Source organism: Eumetopias jubatus, unplaced genomic scaffold (genome assembly GCF_037043125.1).
Source record: "Eumetopias jubatus isolate StellerSeaLion01/CBP00866 unplaced genomic scaffold, mEumJub1_p1.0 scaffold_7, whole genome shotgun sequence".
Taxonomy (NCBI): domain Eukaryota; kingdom Metazoa; phylum Chordata; class Mammalia; order Carnivora; family Otariidae; genus Eumetopias; species Eumetopias jubatus.
Genome location: NW_028274813.1, coordinates 60,013,434 through 60,032,249, shown reverse-complemented (window position 1 = coordinate 60,032,249; position 18,816 = coordinate 60,013,434). Strand labels below are relative to the sequence as shown.

At 40.3% G+C, this 18,816-nt stretch overlaps 1 protein-coding gene across 1 annotated transcript in view; it reads right to left on the bottom strand.

Annotated features, from left to right (window-relative positions):
- Positions 1 to 18,816, bottom strand: part of SLC25A21 (solute carrier family 25 member 21) — a 216,305-nt gene that overhangs the window by 31,692 nt on the left and 165,797 nt on the right. Inside the window, exons 7-9 of the mRNA XM_088025167.1 lie at positions 15,265 to 15,331; positions 8,575 to 8,634; positions 5,165 to 5,272 (exon numbers count right to left, since the gene is read on the bottom strand). Of these exons, the coding sequence (XP_087881293.1) occupies positions 5,165 to 5,272; positions 8,575 to 8,634; positions 15,265 to 15,331 (235 nt within the window). The remainder of the gene's footprint in view (positions 1 to 5,164; positions 5,273 to 8,574; positions 8,635 to 15,264; positions 15,332 to 18,816) is intronic.

Genomic DNA, 18,816 nt, shown 5'->3' with positions numbered 1-18,816 from the left:
CCCTTCCCACAGGACCGAGGGGGATATCTGCCTACTTCCTTCAACCTCCTTCTAGACTTTGCTCTGTGTTCCCTGAGACTGTGGCAGTCCCCACCCTTCATCTTTCCCACCCAATCACTGCCTACAAGACGTTAAGTGTAGTATTTTTTTTAAAGATTATTTATTTCAGAGAGCGAGAGTGCATGGGGGGAGGGGCAGAGGGAGAGGGAGAGAGAGAGTGAGACTCCTGAAGCAGACTCCCTGCTGAGCGTGGAGCCCAGCTTGGGGCTCAATCCCAGGACCTGAGATGACGACCTGAGCTGAAATCAAGAGTCGGACGCTTAACCAACTGAGCCTCCCGGGCGCCCCATGTTAAGTGGATTATTAAGATTAACATTGACTATGGTTGCCCTCAGCTGTCGTCCATTGCAGAGCTTCTTCTCTCAGCTGTAGCAACTTCTTGGGAGATGTTCATCTTTAAAGGACCATTGCTGACTCGCCTCCTCTGGCTGGGGAAATAGGAAAATCCACAATGCCTGTGTAGGAATCTGTAGCAGTTGATATCTAAGACAGGAGGATAGAAGGGCTGAATAGTAGACAGGCTGCCTGAGAAACGCACGCTACCGGTGGGGACAACAAGAGTTATCTCGATGCAAAATAGGCAAAATAAGGGAAACTGCTCTGCTTTTCTTAAAGGTGTTAGCAAGCTACGTGGCCGTTCTGCCTGCAGCCCATCCATTGAGTGTTCCACCACAACTGGTAACTATAATTAACCGAAAAGGCTGAAAATCAGCTTAGTTCAAAACTTCCATGTGAAGTGATTAAGTGGGCTTGATCAAGAATGCATGTTTGGGACGCCTGGGGGGCTCATTCGGTTAAGCGTCTGACTCTTGATTTCGGCTTCAGGTCATGATCACAGGGTTGTGAGATCGAGCCCTGCTTTGGGCTCTGTGCTGGGTGTGGAGCCTGCTTAAGATTCTCTCTCCCTCTCCCGCTCCCCCTCCCCTCAAAATAAAATACATGTTAATTTTGTACAACTATTCCAGAGGAAGCCTATGTTGATTGTGCTGGAATTCTTTCCAAAGTGGCTTCAAATGTTTTTTGTGTCAATCTCTAGCTTCTGCTGCTATCTGCTAGCTATTTACAGCAGAGATCCAGCTACTTCTGTTCATGATAGTAGATCTGCATCTGAGTTTAAAGACCTTGTCAGTAGGTCTCCTCTAACTAGGCTGCCAGCCCTTAAGCCTTGATAAAGAATTCCGGCTGAATGGATCGTACTGGCAGCTGAGCGCTGCCTAACGTGGACCGAGGGAAAAAACCACACCCAGTAAGCTGTCTACGTGCCCACAGCTGGAGTCAGCTGTGACTGCTCAATATTAATTGGGGTACTATCTCACGATAAATGTCTTTAGGTAAACTTAAGCATTTATAAGATCAACTTGCATCTTGAAATAGTTATCGTTCGTTGACTGCCTACCATGTACCAGGTTCTGTGTTAAGATCTTTGTATATATTATCATATTTAAATTCTCATAAAAACATGTAATAACACCTACTGACACATTAAACCATCACTACCCGACAGGCTACATTGACAGCTTTGCATACACATCTCAACCCTATTGCTATTATTCTTTGACAAAATTGGAAACGACCATAGAGTGGGAAACATGAACTTGTCACATTGTCAGGGACAGAGATGGCCCTCTAGAGCTTGTGCTTCTAGCCGCTTCACAGAAATGCCTTGCTGTAAGACAGCTGGACTGATCGCCATCATTTTATCACCGAGGGAACTGCATGAAACTTGTTCAAGGCCATGTTAGAAAATGGTAAAAAGCATGATGGGTGTCTCTCTCTCCAACCCTGGGCCAGATTTGCCAGTTCACCTGTGGCTTTCCTGTTCTAGACAGCTGTTTATATGTTCTTTGATAGTTCGCATGTAAGGTTTAAATGTTTCTTAGAAATTATAGAGGAGGAAAAAACGGGGGTTTCTGCTACTATAAATGAAGTAATGGAAACTGAATTATGCAACATTGAGCCTTAAGATGGGCCAGCAAGTCATTCATACCGAAATCAGCTGAGAAACTTCTCCCTAAAGGGAGGCTTGATCCTGGCAGAGCCAAAGAACATTTCTTTGGGATTACATACTTCTCTTTATACTGTTCTGGATTTCCTAAATTTTCTACGATGAAAATGTTACTTTTTAAAGTAAATGTTCACAGGTAATGCTGAATACATTCTCATGATAAACATTCAACTACACAAAGCCCTTCCCTTAAACGCTTACCTTCCACTCCCCCTCTTCTAGACTCCTTTCCAGAGGTAATCACAATTTAGAAGTTTGTATGAATTCCTTTGCATGACAGACCTGCACAGTCCTTTAAGGAAATCACTACCCATACATGGCTATTGACTATTTGAAATGTCCTAGTTCAAACTGAAGTGTGCTTGTAAGCATAAAATACACATGAGATTAAAAGACCAAATATGAAAAGGGTGTAAAATATCTCATATAGTTTTTATACTGACTACATGTTGAAATGACAATATTTGGGATGTATTGGGTTACAGAATTAAAAATAAATAAATAAAATACAGTATTAGATTAATTTCATGTTTCTCTTTGCCTTTTTAAATATAGGTACTAGAAAATGTGCCTTACATTATATTGGTATCAGCCAGCACTGCTCTGGAGTATAGATCATTTTTAATATGTTTACACACTTATTTACATAAGAGATATATTTTTTGTGCTTTCTAACATAAATATGCATTACTTTTATACTTGGACTAAAACTTTTTTAAAAGTATAACCTTTAAATGCATTGATCATTAATTCCGTTCTTCCTTCCTTTCTCTTCCTCTTCCCCACCCCACCCATCACCTCCAATGCACACTCTTCTTGACAACTGACAAAGCCTCAGAGTGAAGAAAGTAATATGTATTCTTGGCCATACAAATGTTGAAGTGAGCACACCTAACAATTGGATTACTCCAACCCAGGCACAGATTAACAAAAAGTATCTCCTTTTTGGATAAAAGAAAGTGCTAGTCAATGGAAGAAGGCTTTGGAGTTAGTGGGTCCTAGACAAAAGACATAGGAAATAGCTACAGTTGCCAAAAATGACTACCAGTTATTTTTAAAGAACTAAATCCAAATTTGCTATTCTCATCATGTCATCTGTTCCTCTCAGATTTTTTTTTTTTTCATTTTCAGAAAGCATAGTTCCATTACTTTATGTTGGGTGACTACCACCAACTCCTTTTTCCTTGATCAATATTGCCTATAAAGCACCACCTCAGTTCAGCTACTGAATCTTGATCGTTGTCAGAAATAAATGCTGACATGCCTGACCAAGTCTGACTCGTTGAAGGTTATAAAGTACCGAAATTTTTTGTGTTGTCTAAGTAAATACCTAAAAATGAGTCCAGTTCAGTGGATTCTGCAAAGGAAATGACCCCAAACAAGCGCCTGTTCTCCCCCCACTTAAAAACTGCCTGCCTGCATATACGTAAATAGTTGACACACAACACACTCCTGTCAGTGAGCTGGGACCATGTACACATACTCTTGTGTTAAGCTGGAAGTGTGTTTCCTGTATTCTAGCAAGGCCTTAACGCAAGTAACACATTTAGTAGCTCTTACTTGGCCTCAGTGTGGAACCTCCCTGAGGGCAGAGGAGAGACAACATTAGGCATGAGCAGGGGTGCTGTGATGACTCACTATTCTCATTCCCATGAGTGCTCCTTGGTGCTCTGTCCCATTTGCGTCCCTCCGGTTATGTGCTGCCTTGATAAAGGACCGCAGTTGAATACCTGTTTTCCTTTGCCCCCTCCTTGCTGTCCTGACAAGCTTCCCAAGGACAAAAAGGAGGCCGGGGAGGAGGAGGAGCTCCACAATTTTCTTCTAGTTGGTAACTCTCCCAGTCTAATAAATCAAAATTTCCTTGAACAGATTTCACTGCGGGCTGCTCCATTTCAATAGGACATTCGAAAAGTGTTTCTTCTCTTTTCTTCCTATTCCTCACCACCTTTTTCCTTCACTCAAGGAAATAGAAAACAAAACAAAGACTGGGGCAATGCAAGGTTTTTCAATTTTTATTAAAGTGCCGAATATCACCCCAATTAAGGCAACCTTCTGAAACTTAAAAAAAAAAAATTCTCCCTTAATTAGGATGGACTTCATCTGAGTGGCTACCATCTGCTGAAGCAGCCCAACCCTGTCCTCCTTGGGTCTTGGCAGCTACAGGTGAGTCGGGGCCCCTTCTCCTTTCCCACACCCCTGCTCAAGAAGCTGCCAGGGAGCTCTCAAGCAGTATCAGCAGGCAGGAAGTGGGGTGGGAGCGAGGGGGGTCTCCACCCATTAGCAGCTGTTTAAGTAGTAGGCAGGGGAACTATTCTACAGAGAACTTCAGGTCAGCAGATACTCCAAAGCAATTTATACCACATGCTACCCAGTTGTGGAATTAAAATGCTGAGGAAGGAAGGACCTAGCATGCCAATCTCCTTATTTTCTCCTTTACCTGGTGCTTGGCACCCCAAAGGATAAAAGAAGAACAGTTGGACTTGGTGGTTTAAAGGGAATTATTAGGCAACTGGGAGGAAGTGAAGGCACCTGTCTTCATGGAACATCATGTACCAGTGACTAAATGTCAGGACCCATCATTGTCCAAGTAGTGATGTCTACACAGGTTTAGTAACTTGCTTCATTCAGACTAAACCAAAAGACAAGCTTGACAGATTATCAGAATCTTTGGGGGAGGGCGGTGGGTGGAGTGGAGAAAGGAGTACGGCAATTTTAAAAAATGACTCCATAATTTTTTTTTAAAGCACAATATTATCACCTCTATGGTTTCTCTTCAGTTTCTTCTAGCGTAATGTGAAATAGAAGTCTTGCCAAAAGTAGGGGAAACATTTCCAAATAAGTCCTTATAGATTACATTCCAAATCTAAAATAAAAACTTGTAAACATGCGTTTGCCCATCAGACTTTAGAACATTTTTGTTCACGCTTCCCTTGTGGAAGAAACTTGACTTTTTCTTATGCTACTTCCTTAACAATAATTTGCTATGGTTTTAACAAATGACTAAGAGCTGGGTTCATACTTATATATATATAGCATATACATATATTGAAAACAATTCTTTTACATTCCCTCACCAATAGGAAAACATTAAATGATTACCTCTGTAAATTTGTTCCGATTCGCTTGCAAGCCAACTTTTACTACCTCAAAAGGGTTAACCACGATAGCTTCTGTTAGTCCAGATCCTAATCCAGCAATGGCAAACGTCTAGAAAAGTTCAATCAATAATTTAAAACAAGTTATGTATACTGAGTTAAACATCCTACTCATTACACTCTGCAGCTGAATGTTATGTGGAGAATGGAGGAACGTATATAAATGTACCATATACCATTACTAAACAGCTTTAGTTCTTGATTAGATGCTGACAATTCATGAAGAAGAAATTACAGAAGCCACAAACCACATCCTAACAATTCAAAATAAAATTTCAAAGCCCCATCAACAATGACTTTTTCCTTTAATGAAAAGAAAGGTTGTTTTAGTGATTTAAGGTGGATATTAAAATGTCTGCACATGTAACAATTAAAAGTTTGACTTATAAAAGGAGAGCCTCATTTTTAAAACATCTACAAAAATTCAAGAACCAAAAATAAAATATTTATAAAAAGCTAAATTTCAGATAACCAAACAGTGCAGCTGAAAACTTTCAAATGTATAGCCCTGTTGTTAGAGTCACTATTCTAGACAATTGACAAACGAAAAAAAATTTTTTTATTCATCCTTTCCCTATTTAAAAAAAACCCCAATAACTGCCCTATTCTTCTAGACATAGAAAATGAGGAATAAAAGTTGAGGTCAGAAATGGCAAGGTTGTTCTGAAGGGCTCAGTTAAAATCTAGAACATCTCTCAAAAGATGATGTCAGGTTCTGATTTGCTCTCAGTTAAGAGCTTCTGCAATAAGGAACTACAACTTTCTCGACTTTTCCTCAAAGTAGAATGTTTAAGGGTTTTCCAGAAAACCTGTATCAAAAATAACCACAACAATTAACACACACACACACACACACACAAACACACACACCAGAAAAACAAAATGAAACAGAGCCTCAAATTTCCAAAACAGATGCTGGAAAAAAGTAGTTCTTTAGTGCTAAAGCTCTAATTCCAGGAGAAGAGGGAACTCTATATACAGCCAAAAGAAGAAAAAAGCCAATGAAGAATAAAGAGCAGATAACTCTTACTAGGAGTCTCTAATTTCTTCAAAGTAGACTAAAAGAGAAAAGAGAAAGGAATATTCCCTAACCTTGGAAGAAAAGGCAAGGTAGAACAAGGGAGGATCTAGAGGGAGGTCTGGATTCAGGTCCTGGTTCTGCCACTTCTTGGCTGTGTGACCGGGGCTGCCATGTGCATTAGTTTGTGCACAGAAAAAGGTGTGTGTGTGTGTGTGTGTGTGTGTGTGTGTAGGCTGAGGTCCCGCCTGCACCCCACTTGCCAAGCTGGAGCCCTGGAGAGGCACCTGCCAGGGGAAAGGGCAACTTTGCATAATTCACACAAAGGCACCACATGTGCAAGCTGCAACTCTGTGTCTAAATCACTCAGCCTTTTATAAGCCACAGTTTCCTCATCTGTAAAATGGAACAATGCTATCTAATCTCCCTACTGCATATGAGGATCCAAACAACGTGTGAAGGCCTTTGTGAAGTGCTTTACAAAAACCATTGGTCCTGTTGCACATAAAAATGCAGAGGAATAATGGGATAGTATACGGATTCAAGGAGAGGGAGTAATTCATCATGTTTTCCTTTCATGCCCCTTCATTATGATTTTAAACACATTTGCATAGGGTAACAGACCAAATATTTTATTCATTTATCTCAGACTTCCATCATGGAAGCCAAAACATGTGTGTGTGCACACGTGTGTACACACACACACACACACGTCCAAAACTCTTCTGACTGGGAAAGCTAAAGTCCAGATGTTCAGGTTTTTATTACTTACTATATGCAATCTTCCAAGTAATTCACTTTTTTGTTCTTCTATAAAACTCAGCTATGTTTGCTGTCAGAACTAGTGTTCAGCAGTCCCTTGTCAAAAGAATTGATCAGCTATCAGCAGATCACATTACTTAGATGATTCCAGAGACCAGCGGTAACAGTGGGGTTCCCAGCCTCCTAGGCTTTTCATGTGCCAGCACCAGGGGACATTTAAGGGCTCTTTAAGTGTCTAGCTGTATCAAAAAGAAACTGGAATAAATGAGTTCAAGGAAAGAGAACAACTGTCTACAGTTTGCATGCATTCAGTTAGAGTAGCTGGAGTGGCCAAATGCATTTCTGTTTTAATTCTCATGAGTCCAAAAGCCTGCAGCCTCTCACATGGTACCAATGCTCGACACAGGAACAGCCAGCTGGGCCTCTGGAGACCATATTTTATTGTCTTTTGCTAGGAAGTTTTTAATCCTCTCTTAACCAAGATGTTTTCAAAGTTGAGAATGACATTAAGAGAAGACAGCGAGGAATTAAAAAAAAAAATCTGAGCTAATATTAGGACCCATGCTGCCACTTCTACCGTACAAGGCTATTTTGCAGTCACCTTGTTTAGGCAGGAGTCTGGGAGAGAAGTTTCTTAGCAGGATCCTTCCTAGAGAAGGGGCATGTGCGGTTTAAAAAACAACAGATATTTCTTCTTGGACAGTCTATTGGGCAGAGTAAATATTCTGAAGTGAACCTTTAAAACTTAAGTAACGAAAGAGCTGAAGCTCAGAACACTGCCTCTCTGGTTGAGTTTTGAGGCCCATTGCAGCAGGTAAACCGGAGGACGTTTCTAGGGGCTGGGAGGCCCACTGTCAGTTGGAAGGCCAATGTGTCATTTGTTTTGCTTTGTTTTGTTTTTCAGATTTGGAGGGAGAAATCAGTGCACTTTCTCTCTCTCTCTCGGGCTCTTGTTGCACACATACTTGTAGAAGCCATCTGGCTACTCTAATTTGTCTTGTGAAAAGCAGCAGTCACCAAGAAGGAGAAGAGAGGCACTGAGCCATGTTCACATCACCATGCGATTTCCATGTAACAGCTGAGATGTGTTATTGTAGCATCGCTGTTCTCCTCAGCCACTAAACGTCCTTCAGTCTGCATCTGCCTACAGTGTGACCTGAAGTCCCGTATTTCCTACAGCTTGAGCAAAAGCTGGAAAAGTGACCTGTTAGGAAATGTTTTAGGCATACTGACTTTTGCATAAACAGATATGCACAGTACGTAGTATGTAAACATACGCATGTTTTGGCTTTCACAGAATCTTTGACAAATGTACTCTTTATTTTATATTCTTGACCATATCTCATATGGGTCTTTCCGCACATATCACTGTTATCATAAATTCATCACTGGGAGCTATAAAATAGCCAAATTGTGAGTTATTAGGAAGATGGCTTTCAACAAGTAGCTGGACATTGAATAACTCGAATTCATATTTTAGTAGTTGGGCTTGGGGAATCAAAAGGGTTTTTGTTTCCAGATTTCGGTTTATGAAATAACTCACACACTTAAGTATAATAAATACTCTCACTTACCAATGCTGGCGACAGTGACACATATCCTAGCAATTTCTTGTATTGCTCAAAGGTGAAAAACTGTGAAACAAAACCAAACCCAGAGATTTATAACAATTTCCTGCAACAAACCCTTTAATTGACTCAAATTTCTTTAGTAAATCATGATATTAACCAGCATTTTAGAAAAATGATAAACCATCGAACACAGTTTTTAATCTCATCTTGGGTAGTTGCTTAGTGGGCCTTACTTGAACGTTCACATTTTCAAATGCAACTATAATAACCTACAGAAGAGCTGATGGAATCCTTTATAGCAGTAAATGAACCATACAGCTTCCATTTACCATGACCATTTTCAGTTTCCCCAGACATCAATAGACTTCTTTTTTATGGCAGTGATTCAAAATTATAGGCAGAGAGACCCAAAATCTCTGGTCTCCTATGTTTTCTCTGTGAACTGCTTTCCCAGTGAATGCCCAGTTTTCTAACCCACTTGTAAAAGACACCCCCTTCTCATCTTTAACTTGCACATATACTTTTGTATCTCCATTGTTTCATGGAGTTTCTAAACACTCACTGATGATGAAGGTGCCATGGTTAAACAGAGAAGGACCCAATGAGGTCATCTAGTCCGTCCTGACTTAAAGCAAGACTGTCTTCAACCTTTCTCCTTTCACGAAGAAAGAGAGCTGCTTGGTTCCTTCCTTTAACATCTGATGAAGATTTTGTAGGTGCCTTTCATGAGGTAACATTTCATATAATTTTCTCTGCAAATAAATTTCTATGGAGGCAAATCTCATCAGACTTCATGTAATGTGCCCCAAATACATCTCTCTCCTCTCTTTCTGTACTCTGTATTTTGGGAAACAATTTTGCTTGATCATGATGTTTTGCTCCTGGGCGCTCTGTTAGTAGAAGCTGCCAATGTCATTGATAAGGCACAATCTTAGGTCCTGCTAGGGCGTGATTTTTAAGGCCCCAGAAAAGGCATGGGTACTTTATGGTCTCAAATGTCTTCTACTCTATTACTTTATAACTCAATAAGAGGGGGGAAGAAAAAAAGCAGATTTGGGGATCAAATAATACTCTGTTGTTAGAAAGAGGTAGTTCTAAGTCGACATGGCTCTATGAGTCTTTTTTTTAAGATTTTATTTATTTATTTGAGAGAGAGAAAATGAGATAGAGCATGAGAGGGGGGAGGGTCAGAGGGAGAAGCAGACTCCCCACTGAGCAGGGAGCCCGTCGCGGGACTCGATTCCGGGACTCCAGGATCATGACCTGAGCCAAAGGCGACTGCCTTCGGTACGCATATCTGTTTATGCCAACCAACTGAGCCACCCAGGTGCCCATGGCTCTATGAGTCTTTGGGCAGAGATTTTGATTCTTTTAAAGACCCAGGAATAACTTTTGTGCCATGCTTAACTCAACTACAGATGTAGACTTTTCTAGATCAGGGATTCATTCATTTACTCATTCAACAAATATTTATTGGATGCCTCCTGCAGCAGTGAACAAAGAGAAACCCCTGCCTCCTTGATCTAACATTCTAGTGGATGGTGTCAACTCTGAAACTCTCCTGGTGTTAAAAAAAAAAAATAGCACCAGTGGCCACCACCGTTTTGGTGAAACCATTAACCATGGGAGGAAAAGTGTTACTGTCTTAGGCTTTACAGATAAGTTTTTTTTCTTCATTTTTATGGTCACTATCATCACTATTCTTTGACAATCACCTTGCTAGGGTTTTGATGGGAGCAATCCTGGGACTGAATCCTGGCTATGCTACTTAGCTGTGAAAGCCTGGGCAAGTCACCTGACCTTTCCAGCCCTCAAGAACACAAAACTTACCTTCCAAAATATTCCTTAAATAACAGAATTTAAGTAAGATTTTCTGACATGCCTGACACAGGACTTTGAGAAAATCTTAGTTTTCATTCTCTTTCTTCACTTCGGGCTAATAGAGGAACCACAGTTACTTGTATCCCTCACGATAGCTTGAGGTGGTCCAGAAAACATGCTAAGGCCTTCGCAGGTGCTACTGCACTGAGTCCGTACAACGCCATCAGACCACAGGTTATAGTACAATCAGGATTCTCATTCTGTGGATCCATACCCTGCAGTTAGTGAGTAGAAGGACTGACTGCAAAGCCTGTGTATGCTCTTAACCATGACATATGCTTGCTCACTGCTGAGCCGTGACTGTTAACAGTTTGGGATTCTCTGCCCTAGAATTTTCTTGCTGCTGAGGTCTTCTTGCCTTCCCTGACTTTGGAAGCCCAGAGTCCCTCAAGGTAGAAGGTTTCAAACCTTTTGGGCACAATCTATGTAAAAAGTATTGACATAACACACACACGCATGCACACACGCATGAATGCAGTGTACCCTTGTACTTATTTATAACTGAAACAAAACATTGCTGTAAAACAGTGTTTCCCCCCTCACTATGTGTAATGCACTATGCTTCTATTCTGTTTCGTGAAAAACATTCTGGTCATGACCCATTACATCTAGTGACCCACTTAATTGATTTTATGACTCATAGGTCATGACCTACATTTGGAAACACTGAATACTGAGTTCAGGGAAGTTCTGGGATGGATGGACCTCACTACCTTGTTCTCTTCCAGTGTGAGGATGCGGTTTTGATTTTTGTTTTTCTTTATTTCTGACTTTCTGTGGTTACAAGGGATTAAGGACCAAACTGGGATCTCAAGGGAGAAGTCTAGGGACAGGCACTTGGCCTGTCATTGTAGCAATTCTCACAGGGAATTCCAAGTCTCTGTGTTGGGGCAATCCTAGGCTTTTCCTATTCCATCTCTAAAATTGTGAAAAAACCAAACTACTATTAGCTGACTGGTACTCATCAGCAGTGTTGTTGGAGGCTTTTGGCGAATGCCTAGGATGAAATGATTCAGGTTCCTGGGAATAAAGAAGCCCCGTAAGTCACAGTGATGAACTGTTAGTGTACTGAATTCAAAAGTCATGAAAAATATTATCATCATATATTCCAATAAGCAAATAGTGCTTCAAACAAATAAGACACTATCTTAAAGAAGGAAAAGGTAAAGTCTTTTAAAATGGAGTTTCAGTAATAGTAAAATAATGTAAATGTCATCATTCTAGTGTGAAACCAATATTTACTAAAAAATATTCATTCACTCATTCATTCAACAAATATTTACTGAATGTCTCCCATGCTCAAAGCTTAGAAGACATTATACCAGAACTATATTCTTAAGCATGAGTAGATGAGCTGTTATTTTAATTCCTCTCTATACAACACTACTCCTTTATGGCTTACATGATATTTCTCAGTAGTTTCTCATCCACAACACTGATCAATGCATAGATGTGATATAAGCACCCTATCATATGAGATATGAAGTTACACTCTAAGGATAAAATTGGGAGGCTCAACATGTAATAAAGCTGCCTCCCCAAAGTCATACTTAAGATATGTGACTAAAGAGTTTTGAAAACATTCATATTCAATCAAGGTTTGGGAATCCTGAATATAAAATCGGGAATCCAAATGAACTGTGCCATATATAACCTATCTACTGGAACCTAGAAATTGGCTGTTTCACCTAGGGAGAGGGGCTGCCCCAGGAGGACCAGCCTTGTGGTCTCTGGAGAAGTGTCAGGCTGTGGTTAGGCGGGGGAGGTCAGTACAGTTTGTCTGGGTGACACCTGGGAGCAGGTACTATTCCTGGCCCCACGTGCTTGCTAAGCACTGTTCCCCCGAATGCTCTGGACAGCTTTTTCCCAGGCCTTGCTAGTTTCCTCACGTGCATGCACTCGGTTCTCAGCTGAATATCTACGGGGTCCCTCTGAAGAGCTTAGGAGCTCTCTCTCTGTGCAGCTTTCCCTTATCCGGTACCTCTGTCCTGTGAACTCTAGCTGCCTTGCCCTCTCCAGCCCGTCAGCTCCTTCTCAACCCAGGGAGTACACTGGGCTCTGCTTACATTTCCCCCGCATGCCTGGGGTCTGGAAAAGCCTCTCAAGGCAGTAAGTTGGGGGCAAACCATAGAGCTCTTCTCATTTGTTCCCTGTCCTTGCCCTTCCTTGTCCGATGTCCAGTGTCCTGCAAATTGTGGTTTCATATATTTTGTTCATTTTTGTTGTTGCCGTTTCAGGCAGGAGAGTAAATCTGGGCTCTGTTACTCTACCTTGGCTGGAAATGGAAGTCTTGGTCTTCCAGAAACTGAATAGGAGATGTGAGAATTTTGGGGACTAGGAGAGGAATGTCTCCTGTGATAAGTCAGGACACTTTCTTTCTGTTTCTTTCTCTATGTTTCATTTGTGCATCTAACATCGATTAAGCATCTAGTGTGTGTAGACACCATGACAGGTGTAGGGAGGGTGCTGAATAGCCTTCACAATTCCTACTCTCCCGTGCGTCTGGTTAGCATCAGGCAGTCCTGGAGAGTCTGTCCACGGAAAAATGCTGTTTTTGGACCTGTGAGTCTCAAGACCAGACCCAGGAACCCTGAAAGGGGTGCCTCCCATGTCTGAAGGGCCAGCTGGCCTCTTTCTGAGGTCTTTATTTCCTTTTGCTAACTGCGATACTAATTCTGTCTTAATCTGTGAAGGGGGAAGTTTCATTTATTTAGCATCAATGAGTCTTATTTTAATGATGAACCTCATTTCAAAGAATACAGTGCAGAAAAACTTCACATTGTCTGTTTCTGATTATAATAATGATTGTGATTGAAGTGTCAGTACCAAGGAATACACACACACACACACACACACATATTCACATACATTCATGTAGATGTATGTATGCGTGGGTATATTTATACATACACATATGTATGGTCTCTGAATATTTTTTCTGCAGTAAACTTTGATGCCATACAATGAAGCACTTTATGATGATGAAATTGTTACAATCAGATGATCACTTTCCTCGCAAACTCTAAGATAAATATCTATAAAATTTTCTATGAATATTTTCATAAATTGTATTGAAAAACTAGTGCTGTCCATCTGGCAAAGATACACTTAACTCCAAGTTATACTTAAAAAGCCAATGCACTTACCATATGTCTCAATAATTTTAAGGTAAAATCAACTTGAAACAAGATGTCTGGGACACATACACCATATCCAGTTGCCCAAAAGTTCATCTGTTAACCATTGCTCTGGCAGTGAGCATTGCTTTTTTCTTAAGTAGAGACTAACTCAGTTTTGTAAAGCTCAACTTTTTTTTTCCTTACATAAAAGACTGTTCAACACTGATAAACTTTAATCCTCTTCAAATTGAAATGAAATTGTCTCCAATGTATAGTAGTAAGGAAAAATATTCCAGGAAAAACTTTAATTATAACTTACTCTATTTATCCGTGTAAAACACTGAACAAATGAATATATTATTCCACGGAGACAAAGTGACTTTCCTTTTGAAAAGGAACCCTGCTCTGTTTGTTTACTTGGGCAATCTTTTATCAAGTGAGGCCATTTCATAATTCAATTCAGCCCTCTTGTGTACTTTGGTGAACTTTTTCCAGATTCTCTCCTGCGATTCAGATCCTTATAATGAAATTTGTATTGAAGTAATAATATAAAATCACAAAAACGATGGCAACAAAGGGGATGAATTTATAGAGAAAGTATGTTTTAAAGCTTTGTTTTCTGAATTCTAGACCTGAATCAAATCCTATTAAATTACCATTTTGACATAATGTAAAAGTATGGTGTCTGTGCATGTTGGTTATTTTATCATAAAATTTAACTTAGTCTACCTCTTAACTCACTGAGCAAAAGTATAGAAATTGTCCCATCTTACTTCTCAGGAATATTGGGAATACAAATTGAGTAAAGTATCTGAAAAAAGCTTTATGTCATTAGTTGGAAAGGAAGTCTTTTAGTCTAAGTGTATGCTATCCTTCTAATGGAAAGACAAAGCCATATTTGGTGAAGTCAGTGGTGTGGGGGAGGGGGCACTGACAGCCAGAGTCACTGTGATCAGGACTTCTGTTCGAGAGAACATAGAAAAGAGTGATCCGATTTAGTTCTTTCTTCCCTGGAGGTCCTTGCCAGATCTCTGTGTTCCTATCCAGATACTGAACCAGCAAGTAGTACATAAACTCCCAGAGTTATGTGGTTAAAGAATGGAAATCAACATAGTGGAAGTAATAATTTTGTAAAAACCAGAGTAGAGAATTTTAACAGAGGAGACCGGGGTGGAGGGGGTAGGGAAGGAAATGAAGTTAGCATTCCAAGTAAATGTGTTATATGAGAATCATATACAAAGAAATACAGTGTATTTTTGTTTGCTTTGTTCATAAAATGGAACTGATTTAGGGAAACAGTTTTTTCTACCACTCTTCCCTTATCTCCTCTCCCTCTCTCTTTTAATAATTATTACTACCGAGGAAAATTGATGAACTGCTTTGAGAAAAAGGCCCAAGTTATTTTGTGGCTGCTGTGGTTCAATTATGTGAATTTCATTCGCTACCGTACTTTTTGTATAATCTCCTCATTAGAAGGGAGTGCCTTTACCTGAAAAAAAAATCCATAAACCAATATTTGAGAGAGTGACCTGGCTTAATTATAATAAAAGTTATGCTATAATTTCCACATTAAATTTTTCACTCTCTTATCTTTAATTCACATTAACGTCCCATAGTTTGTTGTGGGATGTTTTAGGGGTGAAGTTGTTACTGCAGTCTATTTTCACTTGGTGGAAAGGTATACAATGCTTACCTTCACTGCTCTTTTTGGTGTTTCAGCCAAGATTGGTGGCAGAATCCCCTTGTAAAAACCAAACAATCTATTGGAGAAATAAAAGATTTTATGTAAAGGAATCAGGAAACAGGTAATTCTGCTTTTGTTTATAGATAAAGCAACTAATCTTAAAGTATCCCCAATTATTCAATGTACCACACCAATCATGAAGTCCTCCTTTGTTTTAATTCTAAAGTGCAGAGATTATGAATTTCACAATTATTAGCACTACAAAATTCAGAAGAATAAATGGCACCAAGACTGGAATCCCCTGGGTACATTGCTAACCACAACAATGAGTTATACCTAAAGGATGAACTTGACCTTCCTCACTCTAAGGGATCTTGAATTTATTTTCTCAGTTGTATGGTAGGTAGCTTCAAGCTGTCTACAGTTTTGCACTTCCTCCCTTGTTGCCAAATGAGGTTAGGGTTAGATCTGAGCCCACAGACTGGAACTTTCTTGCTAACAAGGGGCACAAATCCTTAGTTTCAGCTCTACTAACACAAAGACACTAACAAGCTCTATGACTATGGAAACTGAGCTCCCAGCCCTGTCCTGAGTTAGTAATGATTTTTTTTTAACTTCCCTGATGGAGACAGAAGGTCAGGGACATACGTTGCTGGCAGAAGAAATGTCAAACTTCCTTGCTGATATGCAGTCTTACAGGGCCTGAGATGACTGTCAATGCCAATGTTGAGGGGCTTGTCACATACTCAAATGTTTTTAGAAACAAAAACAAAAACAAAAACAAAAAACAAAACTGAGAACGAGTGCCATATGCTTATGATAAGGTTCATAAAATGTCACCACTTATTTCATATTAGATTTAAGATTCAAAATTTTAAATTTGTCCACCCTGTTCCGGATGAACCCATAAGTGACTACAGAAAAAGGCAGGACTCAATGTGTTTGTATTTTAGGATGTCCGTTTAACATGGAGCTGGGGCTTCTCTGACTGACCCCGCAAGCTTCACTCCAACTTCCTTAAATTGGGTTCTGCTTCTAGAACAAGTTAAGAATTTATATACACTAATCCACTGTGCCACCCGATCCAACGTGGTGATCTCTTGCTCTTCCTTGATTGACTGGCTTACAAAGCACACTTCAGTTAGGGAAGCAAAGGGTTTGTTTTATAGTTTCTAAATTGTTGCCTCCTTGAGGGCTAAGCGTGCATTAGTATGCTTACCCCAGAGTCTTCTCTGTGTGTGGATATGTAACCAGGACACAAACATTTGTTAAGCATGTTGATTTCGCAAAGGGGAAGAAAGGAATCAAATGATGCCCTGATATGGGCTTACTCTACCCAGTACTTTTGACTTAATGGATAGTGCTAGCAGACATATGATTTGAAGAATTATGGGAATTCATGCTCCCACCTCCTTTCCATTCCAATTTCAACTACTAATGCCTGAAATTCACTTATAAAATTCAAATACCACCACTCTTTATCATTTACATTTCATTATAAATTAATCATTACATAATTTTCAGCATAAGAGTGACTAAGCATAGGCTCGGTCTTCCCAGAAGATAAATGTGATTATCTGAATAGAAGTTCTATATTTATAATGAAAGATTTATTAGTTCTGTTCTTTCTGTGCTGATTTTTCCATATCTGGAAGATTATGTCTGGTTTTTGGGGAAAAAGTTAAGAAGAACATTTAAATAACTAAAGCTTCTAGAACAGAGTGTCCCTCTTAATAATAGAGGTACTTGAAATCCCATACAACAGAGAACAGTTATAGGAAGAACAGTCACTCAGCCTGGAGAAGAACAGTCATAGGGAGAAACATGATGAACGTGATCGATCTCTTGAAAGGTGAGCATGTAGGAAAGAGCTTCGAATTTTCCCTTTGTTTCCAGGTGGTAGAACTAGGACCAACAGATGGAAGCAACAAGAAAAGACACATTATTGGGGCTCCTGGGTGGCTCAGATGATTAAATGTCTGCCTTCAGCTCAGGTCATGATCCCAGGGTCCTGGGATCGAGCCCCGCATCGGGCTCCCTGCTCTGCGGGAAGCCCGCTTCTCCCTCTCCCACTCCCCCTGCTTGTGTTCCTGCTCTTGCTATCTCTCTCTCTCTGTCAAATAAATAAATAAAACCTTAAAAAAAAAAAGAGAAGACACGTTATTGATACAGTAGGAGCTTAATATAAGGAAGTACTCCCAATAGAATTATCTACAGATGGAATAGGTTGTCCTGAAAAATGATGAATTCTCCTTCATGGTAAGTGGTCAAGCAGTCTGGATGGCCACTTGTGATGGATGCCAGAGATGGGATGTATACAGCAATGGATGAACTTGATGGCCCTCAAGATCGGTCTACTCCAACCCTCAGATTTTGTGGTTCTAAGAAAAATAAAGGAGGATATGGGAAAGTGCTTTCCTGAAGAGACAAAATCTGCCTTAACTTCAAACTTCTGCCTAAAGTAGAGTACTGCTTCTCTGGAGAAGGACAGAAATCTTCTAAGTAACACAGAAGGTCTTCATTTTAAAAATGATGGGAGAAAATATTAAAAAGAGGTGTAAGGCAGCAGGGAAGAGAGGCAGCTGAGAGAACCATAAGGATTTAATCTGAAAAGAGCTGGGAGGTCCAGAGCCCTCTGCTTCAAGTTGGCGATGCTTCCTTGATGCTCCCTCCTTCCCTTCTCTCTGCTCAGTTCCTTTCATGTGTAATCATCCCCCCCCCCCCCGCAGCCCCCAAATCCCTGCCACCGCCTCCAGCCATCCCACCATCCTGAACTTTCTAACAGTGAATGAACAGCTTTAATGGGAAATTCTCAAGGACCATAGGCAGCCTTTGTTTGAAAATGGGAACCTAGATCTACTTCCTTGCACTGTTTTCACAATATATCCTTGCAATAGTGGACACCTACAGAACAGTCAGGCCAGCACCTCTTCTGTTGAGAACTGCCCCACCCAATTTTTTAAAACACTGGAGCCAACACATTAGTACAATATGATACCACCTGTAGGCAGTTGGTTGATTGGGCACCTCACCAGATGGATCCAAATGGTATTCTGTCTCTTTGCCCCAGTCAATCTGATCCAAGCTAGACCTAGCAGAGTTTTTCTCCAGGATTTGGGAATTAGAACTGAAAAAGTCAAGTCTCGCTTTGTGTGGTTGAAGCTCTAGCATAGCTAGACAGAAAGCTAGCATATCAGGGACAGTCTGTCATTTGGAGAAAGTCAATCTGCAGTGATAAAAAAGAAGGAAGCTACCATTCAGGGAAACACAGAAGCAAAATTGAGAAGAGAAGTTCTGATACTGGGTGTATGACCCTACTGCCAGCAATTTTTTACGCCTAGTTATATCTCAACCTTTCTTGAATATTGGCATTTTCCTTTGCTTTTCATTCTTTGAGATACCCAGTATCACTTAGAATAAATTCCTTTTTTTTTTACATCTAAATAATTCTGAGTTGGGTTTATTACTTGACAACCCAAAGTCCTGAATCCAGAAAGTAAGCCTCACGGCCCCTACAGTCAAAGTGGCTGCCACAGGACCTCCGTGCCACACCCTCTCCCA